This window comes from Lutra lutra, chromosome 16 (assembly GCF_902655055.1).
Source record: "Lutra lutra chromosome 16, mLutLut1.2, whole genome shotgun sequence".
NCBI lineage: Eukaryota > Metazoa > Chordata > Mammalia > Carnivora > Mustelidae > Lutra > Lutra lutra.
The window spans coordinates 41,608,788-41,624,362 of record NC_062293.1 but is presented as its reverse complement, the minus strand read 5'-3'; the positions used below and the strand labels follow the sequence as shown (position 1 = coordinate 41,624,362).

Genomic DNA, 15,575 nt, shown 5'->3' with positions numbered 1-15,575 from the left:
GCGCCATCCTCTCTCAGCTGGGCCTCAGTGGTACCTTCAAATGGCCGTTCCATCACCCCACTGGGCCAGCAGTTCCTGGCTATATTCTATGGTATATTCTAGGACCAATGGATTTCATGGTCATGGGCCCACTGCACACCTGTTTCACTTTAAGGATGTTTCTTTGGTCCAGTGCTATGTTCCATAGGATCCTGTGTCAGTGGATCAAACATTCTGTGGATCCTTAGTGGTGCTGGCTGAAAACTACCACCAAGTTTTGTGGCAAAGGAAGAGCAAATCCATACCCAGAATGTTTCTATTCCAGTCCAGACAAATTACTGTTCCTTCTAGGGTAGAAGAAGTCATTTTGGCATCAACAGCCTGGTTGGTTTCCTGAGGGATGGTGTCCTAATAGGGTCTTATTTGGTGTCTGTGGCTGGCAGATTGGGCACTTGGTGGCATCAGTGGCCAGATCAACCTTGGCGAGTAGGGGCCCACGCTGTTAGGCTCTTGCAAAGTCTCCACCCTTGTCACTCTGGCTCTCTGGGCATGGCACTCTTATCTCTGCATTCTCCTAGGGTAATAAATTTTGGAAAAATTTAGTCTTGGCTACGCTGGGGGGTGGGCAACTTCTGAAGCTTTTACTTGGCCTTCTCCATTATGCCTGCGCTTATCCCACAGGCCAAGGGACAAATGTGAGGCTTTTGCCAACTATCAAGTATGTCTTTTCTAATTATACATTCTGGGAGGACCAGAGGACTCATTTTCCTATATTCTTGCTGGGAACACAGTCTTCTTTAGTCATCAGGTTCTGGGTCTGAAAACTGGCTAAGGTCCAGAAACCAGGCAAGGGACTGTGGCTTTTCACTGGGGCAGGTTCTCTCAGTCTCCTCTTCATCCATCCTTGAGTTTTAAAAGGTGTACACATTGAACCCTGCCAGCCTCCCGTGTCTGCTGCTTCTCGGGACATGGTGTTCTATTGATTATCCCCATAACTCTCTGCTAGGCGTTATGTCCCCTAAGCTGCCGCTCTAATTGGACCATTCATGACAATGCTGCTTAACCTTGCTTCTGTTGGTTAAGTGTTGCCACCCAGGCTCTCTTTCTTCAAGATCCCATCAAACCTACTGCAGTCTCAGAGCCTAGCTCTGTAACAGAATCACCTGCCATTAGCCCTGGTGCGAAGGGGAGGCACCACTGAGCTTCTCAGTGATGCTGATGTCTCTCCCATTAGCATACTCCTTATTGCTTGTGCTAAAGGGCACAATGTAGTCAGCTGGTGGGATGTACATGGTACGTCCACTCTAGCATGCCTACTTCTGAGTCTTTTGCTACCTTCTTCTATTCACTGCTATGATGGCTCTGGCCTTTCTGTTTTACCTAGCATGGGTCATTGCTTTCTCTTAGCTTCCTGGAAACCTCCTAGTGACCTGTTAGCATTATTTCATGGGAGCTTGCTAGGATTGTAAATACCATAGTACAGGGACACGTTCATACCAATAAACTCTGCTTTGTCTAGCATTGTGTTCATCTCCTCCATCCTCCCTCCCCAGTTTAGTACCTGGGGACCCAATCCCGTACATAGGCTCCTGGTTTCTGAAGGTATGTACAGTTAGCAAACTCTTTTAGCTCCTTCACGATAGTGCCTCTCCTTCTTTGGCCAGTCCAGCATCTGCACAATGGGGTTATTCTGTGACTTGATTTCAGTTACTGGTCTGGCAGACAGGAGGAGAGGGCCAGGAGGATCCTAGGGAGGATGGATGTTGCCTTGTAAGGTAGATACGTTTACACTTTCAAGCAGGGGGAGTAGGGCCCTTCTACGAACCCAGAGTGTTCGGGGCGATATAGGGTTTTAAGGTTTCCAAGTCTATCAACCCAGATGCCCCAAAGTGTCAGGATCCCACTTCTTTCTAACCATGGCACCGATCTTGCCATGGAAGACTTGCTGTGGCTGAGAATTCAACCTGTTTGGAGTGCTACTATTCTTAAAATGAAATTCTGGGCCTGATCCTCAGCATTTCTGCCCTCCCCCCATCTATATATTCCTGAGGTGACACTCTAGCCTTAGCCTTTATTTTTTTTTAAAGATTTTATTTATTTATTTGACAGACAGATCACAAGTAGACAGGGAGGCAGGCAGAGAGGGGGAAGCAGGCTCCCCACAGAGCAGAGAGCCCGGTGTGGGGCTCCATCCCAGGAACCCTGGGATCATGACCTGAACCAAAGGCAGAGGCTTTTTAACCCACTGAGCCACCCAGGTGCCCCTAGCTTTAGCCTTTAATTGGTGATTAAACACCCTCAACTTTTCATTGTCTTATTCCATCAATAGCTGTCCAGTCTTAGAGTTCTTAAATTTCTGTTTCTCCCCTATATAAGAAAGTGCCGGGTAGATGACGTCTACCCGTGCATTCTTGCACTGGTATTATAGCCCATCTATCCCTTCCCACTCCATCCGCATGGCTGACAGTCTTCACAGCTGCATAGCTACAGCATGCGGGGCCCATCAAGGGCTTCACCTGGGGTCTCACTGCCAGGTGGCCAGCAGATGATTCAGCTCCACTGGACCAGACCACACTCATGGGACTAATTAGTTTAGATGGAAAACCAGCTCAGAAAGAGAGATTTGCAAGAGGGAAATTTATTCGGTAATACGCTTGGGATCAACACTGTGAAGAACTAAGGGAGCAGGACAAAGCAGAAAGAGAAGGTGAAATAAATTTGATCACAGCAAATCCTCTTCCTGACCCCCTGGGAGCTGATCCCTGATGAGGGCTCTGGAGTGCTTTAGGATGGTCCCACCCTGGGGCCTGCGTCTTCCAGCCATTTGTGCAGTTTCTCCTGAGGCTGGTTGACCTGGCATGAGGTAGCTCTCTTACAAAGGGCAGTTTCTGGAAAGGGATTCAGAGAGCTGTGGGCCACTAAGGCTCCCAGCAGCTGGGAAAATGGGTACCTCAGTTCTGAGGTGCCTGGCCCTCCTTGGGATCCTGGAGGTGTGGGGCATGGGTAGAGTGCAGCAAATGTTCCTGGAACAAGACACTTGGAGACAGAATTGGCAGAGAATGGCCTGTGACCAAGAAACAACGGAGAGCGATGCATTTTATTTTCATTAATTTTACTGTTTTTTATTTAATATACTTGACAAGCGTGATACCTTTAAAACTATAGCAAACACTAGTAGTCCCCCCGAACACTCTTTTAGTGGACAGTGCAGAACTGGGATGTTAGGACACCATCTAATTCTGTTCTCCACTGAAGCCATGTCTTTCCGCTAGACCACAGTTAGACAAACTGGTGCTCCGTGGGCTACATTCAGATAGCAGACCTATTTCGTTTGGCTGCACAAGGTTTTAAACAATGTGAATTGGCTGGGCTATGTAAAAATGAGAAAAGTTTATATGTAATTCAGATTTCCAGCTTCTCCTGATTAACGGGAAGATCTAGCAACACTGTGTCAATATTCCTGCTTGGCTGTAATTGACTCAAGCTGAGTGACAGCTGCCCCTTTAACTGGGTGGGGCAGGGGGGCCTGTGCTTCTTAGCTAACCACAGTCTCTTTGCATTATCCTCTTTGGCATTCTTGTTTAGAATTCCTGCTGTACTATGTACTGCCTGACACAGAGCATGGTATATATATAATAGGTGCTCAATATTAGTTCAGCAGAATTGAATGATTTTAATTGGAGAGGAACTTGGAGTGTTAGGAGAGGCTTGGCAGTCAGTGGGGGCAATAGGACAGGAAACGCAGATTAGGATGAATTAGTGAATTAATGCTGGCTGGAGCCTGAGTAAAGCAAGAGCAGAGGGCCAAGGCTTGAAGTTTGAGTGTTCTTACCCTAGAGTTAGGAATGGGGAATCGGGGAACCAGAAGAGAGGAAAGAAAAGCACAAAGGGACCTCAGGAATGGAATGCCAGTGGAGCCAAGGGAGCTGAGGGTTTAGCCATTTGCATCCAGGCTAGCTAAAATGAGGGGAATAGACAGACAAAGAGCCATGGCAACAAGAAAGTAATTAGGAACTTTCAGAGGAAGCATGAGAAAAGGAAAGGAAGATTGTGGGTCTGGAGGGTTAGCAGTGAAGTGGAGGCATTGGGATACTTTCTGGAGGTATGAGTGAGAGCTTTTTTAGGGGTCTTAGCTGGGAAAGGCATAGATGGATATTCATTTAATATTTATCCTTTTCTTCAATATCGTCACCATCATTTCTGACATCATCTAAAAGAAATCAGTTGGTATTCATGTTGCATCCTTAAATAATGGACTACAGGGGCACCTGAGTAGCTCGGTGGGTTAAGCCTCTGCCTTCAGCCCAGGTCATGATATCAGGGTCCTGGGATCGAGCCCCGCATCGGGCTCTCTGCTTGGTGGGGAGCCTGCTTCTCCCTCCCTCTGCCTGCCTCTCTGCCTATTTGTGATCCCACTCTCTCTGTCAAATAAATAAATAAAATCTTAAAAAAAAAAAATGGACTACAGAACGACCTAGACCCTATCCTCTTGTTCTAGTGGAATGAAATATTAATTTTAATATATATTTTGGACAGTCACCAGCCAGCAAAGATTGGAAACTTCTCTCGTGGATCTCTCCCTGCATGGGATCCTGGTGTAGAGGATTTTTTTTGTGGTAATGTAAAGTACTAGTTTTGCTCTGCCTTGTCACCCAGTTACTATTATTCCATGTGGCCTAACTGGCTAATTAGTGTGTGCTCAGAATATCTAAACTCATTTTAAGATTATCCTAAGTAAAGTGTATTGAGGAAGATAAACTTAAAAATAGCTCACTCCAAAGTGCATGTCCAATATAGATAGATCATTGTTTGGATGTAATCCTCTTCCTGGAAAACCAATTTCGTGACCTATTTCACTTGAAATCATTTCAACTGTGGTTTTAGGGGCATAGGGAATGTCTTTGTTTCTGGAGAGCCACCGCCTATCTCTGTTGTCTTTGGAGTCAAACCACCTGGGTTTGCATCCTGACTACCTACCAACTTCAAGCAAATCTCAGAACCTCCTGTGACCCACCCTCATCAGTTAGATGAGGGTAATACCTATTGGAAAAGCTCATTGAAAGACTTAAGTGAGATGATGAGCGTTGAATCAGTAATGCATGGGAAGCCCTTAGGGGATCATCGAGGATGGTGCAACATGAACCTATTATCAACTGTGCATTAGTTTTATTAACTTGCGTGCCTATCAGTTCAGCAGAGGAAGTCCGGACTTCATTCCGGAGTCTGAGCACTTTGACTGCCATCGGGTCTAGCAGTGGGATTTAAGAGACCGTTTAAAAAAAAAAAAATTGAATCTTTCTTGACCTTACTCTTCCTGTTTCTCCCCAGTTTTTACTAGCTTCGAAGGACCTTGAAGCATGAGGTTGTGTGCTTTATTTTTTGTGAGAGCTTAAGGCAGAGAGGAACTCTGCACAGCCTCCCCCAGATGAGCGGCAGAGATCTGCGCGCTGGGAGAAACGCTAGCCCTAGGGCGCCCTAACTTCCAACCCGGGGAGCAATCCAAACCCGGAGGCCGGCGGGGGAGGGGGAGCCTCTTGTGGCGGTGGGGATGCGAGCGGATGCTCCCGGGTCAGCTCGGACTCTCCCCGGCTGAACCCAGAACTAGAGTGTAGGTGAGCCCGGCGGCGAAGAGGGACGCACGCCTCCGGGCCCGGAGGAGTTAGGTGACGTCACCTCCAGGAGGACTCGCTTTTTCATTAATGAAACCGGCCGGCGCGGGCGCATGCGCGGCAGGCCCCCTTCCCTCTCGCTTCCCCCTCCCCTTTCCCAGCCGCGCTCTCAATCTCTAGCTCGCTCGCTCTCCCTCTCCCCGGGCCGTGGAAAGGATCCCACTTCCGGTGGGGTGTCATGGCGGCGTCTCGGACTGTGATGGCTGTGGGGAGACGGCGCTAGTGGGGAGAGCGACCAAGAGGCCCCCTCCCCTCCCCGGGGTCCCCCTCCCCCGTCCCCCCTTGCCCCCTGCCTCCTCGCCAACGCCCCCTTCCCCTGTCCCACCCCCGGCTTGGCGCAGGCCCCCCATCCCACCCCCGTGGGAACGTCGGAGCCCTGCACTCCTCAGACCCTCTCCTCGCCTCTGCCCCTCACCTCGGCCCCCGCTCCCCGCCCCTCTTCCGGCCCTGGGCGCCGGCCGGCCCGTCCCTCCGCCGCCCCCCGGCCGCGGGGAGGACATGGCCGCGCACAGGCCGGTGGAATGGGTCCAGGCCGTGGTCAGCCGCTTCGACGAGCAGGTAACGGGCCCGTGGCGGGCGGGAGGTGGGAGCGAAGTGGGGGTGGGGGCGGAGTGGGTGAGGGGAGGAAGGAGCAGCCGCCTCCCCCGCGGCTGCCTCGGGCTCTGGAGGAAAGGAAGGGGGGAACCAGAGGGGGTGGCCTAGGGGGGAGGTGCGGGGAAGGAGGGGACGGCTGGTAGCTCCGGCTCCCCTTCCCTCTTAAGTCGGGGGGGTGGGGCCTTTTCCCTGACCACCCCTCGGACCCTCCATCCCCTTTATCCCAGCCCTTCCGCTTGCTAATGAGGTTGAGCGACCTGGGGGCGCTTTCTGGGGCTCTCCATCTGGATCTAATCATACCCCCCTTTACTTTATTTTTTGAACGAAGGTGGGTAACGTTTAGGGGTTTCCCCTTATCTCAGTAGACCTCCAAACTGGGGGTAGCTGAAGGAACCCCCAGGCTTGTCGTGTGTACCCCCAATAGGAGAAACCGATTAACATCCCGCCCCTACCCACGGTTTCTTCGCTTATCTCTTGGACGGGGAAAGTAGAGAAAGCAGGGAAAAGCACAGGTTTTCTTACTTCTGCTCTTGTCTCTGCCTGCCCGAAGAGCGCCACGTGCAAAACACTGCCCATCTTTTTTGGTACTCAAATGGGCCGTCCCCCCCCCCCCCCCCCCCCCCCCCTCCCCCCCCCCCCCCCCCCCCACCCCCCCCCCCCCCCCCCCCCCCCCCCCCCCGTATCCTGATGAGACAAGACTGGCATTTACATTGCCGTTGTAGTAGAAACCATGGTTCTCGTTCCCTTCTGCTTCGGAAATATCTTTCCTTTTCTTCTTTCTTAGTAATTGCAGTTTCGCCCTTTATTTTGCCAGTGGTCTGAGAATGTGAATTTGGTTTTTTGAGTGAGAATCTTGGAGAGTAAGGGGAGAAGGGTGAAAGGAAAAGTGGGAAACTACATCTAAGTCCGTGACAACAGAGAGCAAGGACCGCTGGGATGTGAACCTTTAATTCTGCTAGTGTTTTGTTGTTTTTAACTCTCACCTCTTGGTTGACAAGAGAACTTTCATTGAGAATATTTGGGGTCGAAAAAAAAAAGTTGCATGGCTTGGGGAGGTGCCTTTTTATTCCCTGAGCTTCACACACTGGGGCTGATCAGAATGAATGCACATGAAGCCTTTTGTCAGTGGGAATTAGTTTAACTTTGTGTTGCTGTAGGTAGTTGGGGATGGTTTAAAGGGATGCTTTTGCAGCTGCAGTTCTACCCTGGGCTTCCTCTGATGAGGGAGCTGTTTAAGATTAATCCATTTTGTTTACTGGGTACAATCTTAAAAGTGATCATGAGAATTGAATGGAGCCGGGAGGAGGGCTCTGCTTTTATTGGATCCACAAACATTTCCTTACAGGACTCATAGTGTTTCTGACCTGTCTAAAAGATACTTGGGAATAGGAAGCAGGATGGAGAAGAAGTTGGAAAAGAAAGGACAGAGATAAAGTAGAATTACAAAGCTGTCGGGAGCTTGGGCGAGACAACTCCTGCATTCTCCTTCTAGACCAAAAAGCATCTAAACCAAGTGTACTACTAATCTATCTGAGGAAGTAAGATGTTACTGCATTAGGTTGTGTTATTGATAGAGCATTAGATTAAAAACTTGAGGGAAAAGACTTTCTCTGTGTAATCTTGAAAAGGATTTAAAAAGGACATGAAAGAACCCCAAAGCTGAACCTTGTGGACAGCATAATCTGGATGCAGGAATTTGAAGGATTCACACCATCATTGTTGTTCTCCAATTTTTTTTTTTTTTAAGATTTTATCTATTTGAGAGAGAGACTGTGAGAGAGAGCATGAGAGGGGAGAAGGTCAGAGGGAGAAGCAGACACCCTGAAGAGCTGGGATCCCGATGCAGGACTCAATTCTGGGATTCCGGGATCATGACCTGAACTAGCCGCCCAACTAACTGAGCCACCCAGGCGCCCTCTAATTTTTTTATTAAATAATTTTTTCCCAGTTTTTAAACTTTATTTCTTCTTACCTGTTGCTCTCTAGGCTTATCTGCCACATACAAAAAAGATAGCTTTCTAAATTTTAAAAGAAGAATGATTTGATTATATGCCCAGTAATGCAAGTAAATATTTCCTTCTTTTTGTCTCCAGTGTTAAAGGACCTTAGGCTTTGTTGTTTGCCTTGTTATGAATATTGTGGGATCAAACCCGCCACCATCTGTTAAAAATTAAGAACTTAAGAGTTTTCAACGGAAGCATTTTTAAAAAATATATTCCTTATGTTGTAATTAAGAGAAAGATACATAGGGCAAATTATTCCTTACATTTTTCTCTTACAAGGTTAAATAAAGCCCGCTGACTATTTAACAAAAGTATAAGGTTTTCAGTGTTTAATATAAGGTACTTTTTGTATACTTTAACTTACTATAGAAGTAATAAATGTTTAATTCAGATAGAGTTTACCTTGAGGTTGGAAAGTGAGAAAACTGAGGCACAGATGTATTAAATGACTTTCCAAGGTCTCATAGCAGACCTAATAATAAGAACCTCAGTATGGGAAGTATCACATGCTGCACAATCAGGAATACTTTTTCTTGAAAGTATCTCGTAGGATTTGTTTTAATAACCCGATAAGTATAGTTAAGAGAGAAGAGTTTACATTTTTATTGAGGGGAAAGAAAGCTCTGCATGTAGTAAGAGGTATTTATTATAAGAGTCTTAAATGTTTCAGCGATTTCTAAAAGTTTTAAGTTTTGGATATGTTGTCTGTGTTTTGTTTCACTGGGTCCAGAGGGATTCAGGCTGCTGCTTATTACAGCTAAGATGTGTGTGTTGAGCCAGAGAGCATGTGCAAGTCTAAAGGTAGCAACTCTGTTTATGATTGAATTGATGTTTTGGTTGGCCTTCTGATATTTATGGTGATTGAAGCAGAAATGCATTGCTAGCCACTGCTGATAATGTCTTGTACTCTGATGGGTATTGCTTGGCAACTTGATGCGGTAGACCCCGTTAAAAGAAGTGGTAGTGTTCCATCTTGACGTTTAGAGCTTAAGTCCTCATTTCCAGGTGGGTAAAATGAAATTGCTGTAACCTGCTAGTTTTGCACCTAAACGTAGTATTTGTGGCCTAAGCTGAATGATTCTTACCAATTTTAAAACGTAATTACCTCCTTGATTAGGGATATGGCAGCTGCAAAGGTGGAAGGCCAGGAAGTTTAATGAATGTATCAGTTATATCTTTTCCTTCTCTGTGACCTCCCTTTATGGTGCTGAATAGTAAGTTTCTAAATTGAAATTGGCAAATTTTAGGTATATAGCTCTAAATTGTGGCTTATTAGGTTACTTAAATTAGAGAAAACCTTGTTACATGCCCCACCTAGCTCTGTGTGCCCCCCCCCCCCATTTGTAGGACTTTGTTTCTTTCTCTTTCTTCTCTCTCTCTCTCTCTCTCTCTTTTTTTTTTCCTGAAGATTTATTTATTTGTGAGAGAGAGGAAGTGAGGTGGGGGAGGGGCAAAGGGAGAGGGAGAGAATCTCAAGCCAACTGCCTTCTGAGTGTGGAGCCTGCTGCTGGGCTTGATCTCAGTACCTGGAGATTATAACCTGAGCCAAAATCAAGAGTCGGATGCTCAACCGAATGAGCCACCTAGGCACCCCAGTAGCACCTTGTTTCTGAAAGGGCACATAAGAAAACTTGTGGTTATTTGAAGATTTTTTCTTTTTTATAAGAAATTGAAAAAGTATCCTGAAATGATTTGTCATAATTATATTCATTTAAGCATTTATATTTTCCCTATCTGGTCAAGTAAAAATGGTATATAATACACTCTCTTATTTTTTTTTTTTTTTTAAGATTTTATTTATTTATTTGACAGAAATCACAAGTAGTCAGAGAGGCAGGCAGAGAGAGATGGGGAGAAGCAGGCTCCCTGTCGAGCAGAGAGCCCGATGCGGGGCTGGATCCCAGGATCCTGAGATCATGGCTTGAGCTAAAGGCTTTAACCCACTGAGCCACCCAGGAGCCCAGATACTCTCTCCTATTTTTAACAGCATATCAGAATAAACTCTGATTTTTTATTTGAAATAATAGCATATTATAAATTGAATGCTAATTGGAATGCCCTTTGAATATGTGGTATAAAACATATGTGGTATAAAATGATTGGCAAGGGGCACCTGGGTGGCTTAGTCGGTTAAGCTCTGACTCTTGATTTTGGCTTAGGTCATGATCTCTGCGTCCTTGGATTGAGCCCCATATCCAGCTCCACATTCAAGTGGAGAGTCTGCTTGAGGATTTTCTCTCTCTCTCCCCCTCTGCCCCTCCTCTGCCTCACTTGCATGTGCACATGCATGCTCTCTGTCATAAATAAATAAATCTTAAAAATGATGAACAAAAATAATTAGTCTTTGAGGTTATAAACCACATGTTAATTGGTAAATAGATTTGTAAAACTTTGAAGCTGTTTTGGATTTAAAAAAACAAAAGCCTTCCTAGCCTAGTCTTGTTCTTAAAGTCTTGTCTGCCATTTTTATAAGGCCTTAAAAGCAGTTGAAAATGAATACTCTTTTAGTGAGGGGTATTTTATGGTGAGGAAAATATGCTTATTCTTTATTCTGGAATTCATTTTTAATTACTTTTTTAAAGATTTTATTTGAGAGCGAGAGAGAGCGAGCGTGAGCAGTGGGGACAGGGGCAGAGAGAAAGGGAGAAACCGTTTCCCTGTTGACTGGGAAGCCGATATGGGGCTTGATCCTAGGACCCCAGGATCATGACCTGAGCTGAAGGCAGATGCTTAAACAAACTGAGCCACCCAGGCACCTGTGGAACTCATATTTTTAAAAAATTTCTTCCCACTGGTCCTCAATTAGTTCTTTATGCTCCCTCACTCCCTTCACCTTATCTAGCATCTAATTTAACTTTTCTTTATGTGAGTGCCTTCCTTTTTGCCTTCAAACTTACTAAGATTGCTTTTCTCAAACATTTACTTGGTCCTGTAGCTTTCTCTCAGTGGCTTTTTTTTTTTTTTTTTTTCCTTTCCTTCTCTTTTGTTGCCAATTACCTGCTGCCCCTGCTGTTTATCCACCCATTTCCTTTATAGCTGAAAACTAGCTTCTGCCTCTGCTTTCCTTCTGGATTGCTGCTTTCTTGAAAGTGGTTCCTTCTGGCAAAGCGTAGTGGTTTTTCTCAACGGTAGTGCCGCTGTGGTATTATGTTACCTCTGGAAACCAGTATTCTGGAATTCCTAAGAAAACAGTACTGTTGGGGCGCCTGGATGGCTCAGTGGGTTAAGCCTCTGCTTTCGGCTCAGGTCATGATCTCAGGGTCCTGGGATCGAGCCCCGCATCGGGCTCTCTGCTTATCGGAGAGGCTGCTTCCTCCTCTCTTTGCCTGCCTCTCTGCCTACTTGTGATCTCTCCGTCAAATAAATAAATAAAATCTTAAAAAAAAAAAAACAGTACTGTTTTGTATGTATGCTTGCAGAACCTTATATATTAATGTGCTCATCAATCTTTGGATAGATTTGCTTTCTCTGGTGTACTGTGCTGCCTATCACTGAACCAGGGTTCCTAAGTGGGGTCTGAGTTTTGTTCTGCTCTTTACTACCTCTGTCCTTAGGCCAGAGCTTAGATCTCTGTGGAGCCTAGATTTTCCTCATCTGTCAGAAAAGAATCAACTAGAAAATCTCTAAGGTTCTCTTATCTAGTTTAAATATTCGATGATTTTAGCAGCATCTCCCCATGCCATAAGAGTCCATTGGGAGCTGACTCCACTTAATTTACCACACTATTTCTCATTATGCCTCAGCATGCACCTATTTCCTAGACAGGTTGACTCAGTCTCTTCTGTATATATCATGCTTATTCCTGCCTCTCAGCCTTTGTTGATGCCAGCCCCTGCCTGAATGCTTTTGTTCCTCCTCTGTGCTTTTAAAATTCCTATCCATCTTTCAATGTTCAGCTTAAGCTTCATTTTCCCCCATGAAGTCTTTTTGGATTAAACTCACTGCAGTCTCATTTCTTGGTGTGTTTGTCACCTGGGGTTTCTCCCTTCAGGAGGGTTGGTTGAACACTGCTTAGTATTTGCTCTTCTCTTTTTGTCAAATAGAATGTAAACTTTCTAAAAAGAAAGAAGCCTCTGTTAGAATTCTCATATAGTCACCCCAGGGCCTTTGTAGTTATGAGCATCTGGTGTGTCATTGGTGGAATGTTTTGTATATGATTCCTGGTTGAAAGGTTGATTGTCTAAAAGGAGTGGGGATTTTGGCTTTTAAATGGAAATAACTGAATTTTAAGGTAGTGTTTGTAATAGCTTAGGTCTTAAATGATATTTTAGTCACGAATAGTTTTTTTAAGAGATAGCTTTGAGGAACTTGCACATATTTATATTTCTTTCCACAGAACTAACATGTTTTATGAATCAAGTTTCAGATCTGGTTAACTACCTTTGTGGTCTTGGATTTGTCATTTACTTTTAGTGGTACGTCTCTACATAAGGAAATTTTTTGCAGTAGTGTAATAGAATAATGAATGCAGAGAGCTTTGAAAAATCTAAAAGTATTTAAATGTAAGATTGACACATATTCTTTACAGTTTATTGACTACTGTGTTTTCACTAAATAAGGGAGATTGGTCTCTGGATATTCCCCAGAAATGTACATGAACTGATTGCATGCCTTACTGTAGCATTCATTGATAAATAGGGTACTGAGTGCATCCTTATGTAGCATATCATGGATTTCTATAATTGATTTTTTCTTGCTTTATCATCTAATTTATAGCAAATGTATTATATGGCTCCTCAAGTTTGGGGCCTTTCATATGAAAATGTCATAAGGTATTGTGTGAATTTGGCCAGCAATATTGTTACATTTTGTTTCCTCTTCGTTTTTAAGTTTTTTTTTTTTTTAAGATTTTATTTATTTGTTTTTAAGTTTTTTTTTTTTTTAAGATTTTATTTATTTATTTGGGCAGGAGGAAGAGACTGAGGGAAAGTCAGAGAGGGAAAGGGGGAGGCATATTCCTAGTACCCTGGGGTCATGACCTCAGCTGAAGGCAGCCACTTAACCAACTGAACCACCCAGGCACCTCTGATTTTTTTTTTTTTTTTTAATATTTTTTTTTTTTTTTAATTTGACAGACAGATCACGAGTAGGCAGAGAGGCAGGCAGAGAGAGAGAGGAGGAGGAGGCAGGCTCCCTGCTGTGAGCAGAGAGCCCGATGTGGGGCTCGATCCCAGGACCCTGAGATCATGACCTGAGCCGAAGGCAGAGGCTTTAACCACTGAGCCACCCAGGTGCCCCGGCACCTCTGATTTTAACTACTCTTAATATGTGACATTTTGAACAATAGAAAATTAGGTTCTTAAATCCACTTCCTCCTCTTTTATTATTATTATTTTTTGATGTGTTTAGCATGGAGAATTTTGTGCTTTTAGGAAAGGTTAATGATCTATTACAATATGGTAGTGCCTTATTTTTACATCTTTTTGGATTACTGAGGCTGCTGTGAGGCATTTTTTGGTTTAGTCTTCAAATTTCATGTTTTGGGGTTCCATATAGACTCTGTATTGTTGCATTTTAACAACACGCTTTTAAGGGTAAACAGTGTATTAATTAAGAACATATATTTTGCAAATGTGTTCCTTTAGCTTCAGTCTGTTCTTCATTGGGAGTTATGTGTGTGTCAGACCAGGGACAAGAGGTATAAGAAAGCTTGTGGGTTTTTTTGTTTGTTTGTTTTTTTTTTTTTTTTGTTTTGTTTTTGTTTTTTTTTTTTTTTGGTTGTTTGTTTGTTTTTTAAAGGAAGTTTAAGGAGAATATTCATAGAAATAGAAGGGAAAGTTTGTGGGGAGGTTAGCTTAAACTGTTAGAAGGCTTAGAATCAATACTGAAGTAGAATATGGGCATCTTAAGCTCTTTGCAGAGGATTGACTTGTATTTATAAAAGCATTGGCTTATTTTATCTGAGATCTTTTAGAATACCCCATTTTCTTGCAGGTGAAGAGGGAAAGATGAGACAAAGTTTGTTCTGACCTTGAAGAAAAGACAAGTTAACATGTTTTACATTGTAGTTGACTGTGAATTAAAGTTTCAGCAATCTGTAAAATTCTGTATCATACTAGATCCCAGAGCCTTGCATAAACAGAGCACTCTGAGAGGTTGTGCTGAAGAAAATTTTAACTGGTAGAATATGAATAACTGGAATTGGTAGTGCCCTCACTAATGTCTCTTAAGATGCATTCAGTAGACTGCCTGTCTGACCACTTCAGATATCCTATGCCAGTGATACATAGTTACATTCTTGAGTTCTCTTGAGAGTGGCTTTCCAGCCATTGACTTTATCATCAAAAGAACTTCTGTTGCGACAAGAAAGCCCTAAGCTAATATGGAATCCCATCCTATTATGATGAATTGGAATTATTCTCTAAACCTGTATGTATTTTTTTTTTACTATAAATGGCACTAATTACTTTGAAGTAGCAATAACTTGAGGTGCAAACTTCCAGATTGCATATTTTCTTTTCTTTTTTTTTTTAAGATTTTATTTATTTATTTATTTGACAGAGATCACAAGTATGCAGAGAGGCAGGCAGAGAGAGAGGAGGAAGCAGGCTTCCTGCTGAGCAGAGAGCCCGATGTGGGGCTCAAGCCCAGGACTCTGGGATCATAACCTGAGCTGAAGGCAGAGGCTTTAACCCACTGAGCCACCCAGGCACCCCACATATTTTCTTTAAACCACAGGTTGGCTCTCTTTTGGTTTGACTTAGGATTGCCACTACAGTCTACAAGCTGTTGCCTGCCCCTATTCATATTTTATAGCTTTGACTGTCTTATCCTATTGAATTTCAGAGAACTTACTTAACTTTTCCTGATGAAATCCTTTCCCCTTCACTTCACGTTCCCCAAGCAGGGTTGTATATCTAGTGTAAGAGACATGAAGTTAATTGAGTAAATAGCAGGACTTTTTAGGAATCTATTTTAAAGGTTTTTTACCTAACTTATTTTTAATCATAGTTTTATACTATGTATAAAGATCATGACCTTATGGGTCATTACCGCTCATAACAATCTCAAGTGACCCTTTTCACTTAAATTGTTGACAGCTTTCCTTGGGTAGTCTTCATAGTAATTTGGGTATGAGAAAACAACCTAACCACCTCAAATTTGTGATAACAGTAAACTAGGTAGTAAAAAAAACAAACAAAAAACAAAAACAAAACAAAACAAAACAAAAAAACCCAGAAAAGAACTTTTTATTATATAACTTTCAGGGTGGCCTTGGACCAGTTACCTCTCTGAACTTCAGTCTTTTTATGTTTTCATCTGTAAAATGAGGATAATAGCTGTCTACTCATATTATGGGCTTGTTTAGTATCTTAGTTGTGAATCCTTT

General features: G+C 43.7%; 1 protein-coding gene across 7 annotated transcripts in view; it reads left to right on the top strand.

Annotated features, from left to right (window-relative positions):
* The first annotated feature begins 5,742 nt into the window (after positions 1–5,742).
* Positions 5,743–15,575, top strand: part of NF1 (neurofibromin 1) — a 265,097-nt gene continuing 255,264 nt past the window's right edge. For 5 of the 7 annotated variants that reach the window (XM_047705866.1, XM_047705868.1, XM_047705870.1 and 2 more), the window contains exon 1: positions 5,743–6,206. In XM_047705866.1, coding sequence (XP_047561822.1) covers positions 6,147–6,206 — 60 coding nt within the window. In that variant the 5' untranslated portion in view covers positions 5,743–6,146. The remainder of the gene's footprint in view (positions 6,207–15,575) is intronic. The other 2 variants (XM_047705869.1, XM_047705867.1) reach the window with 1 other exon arrangement.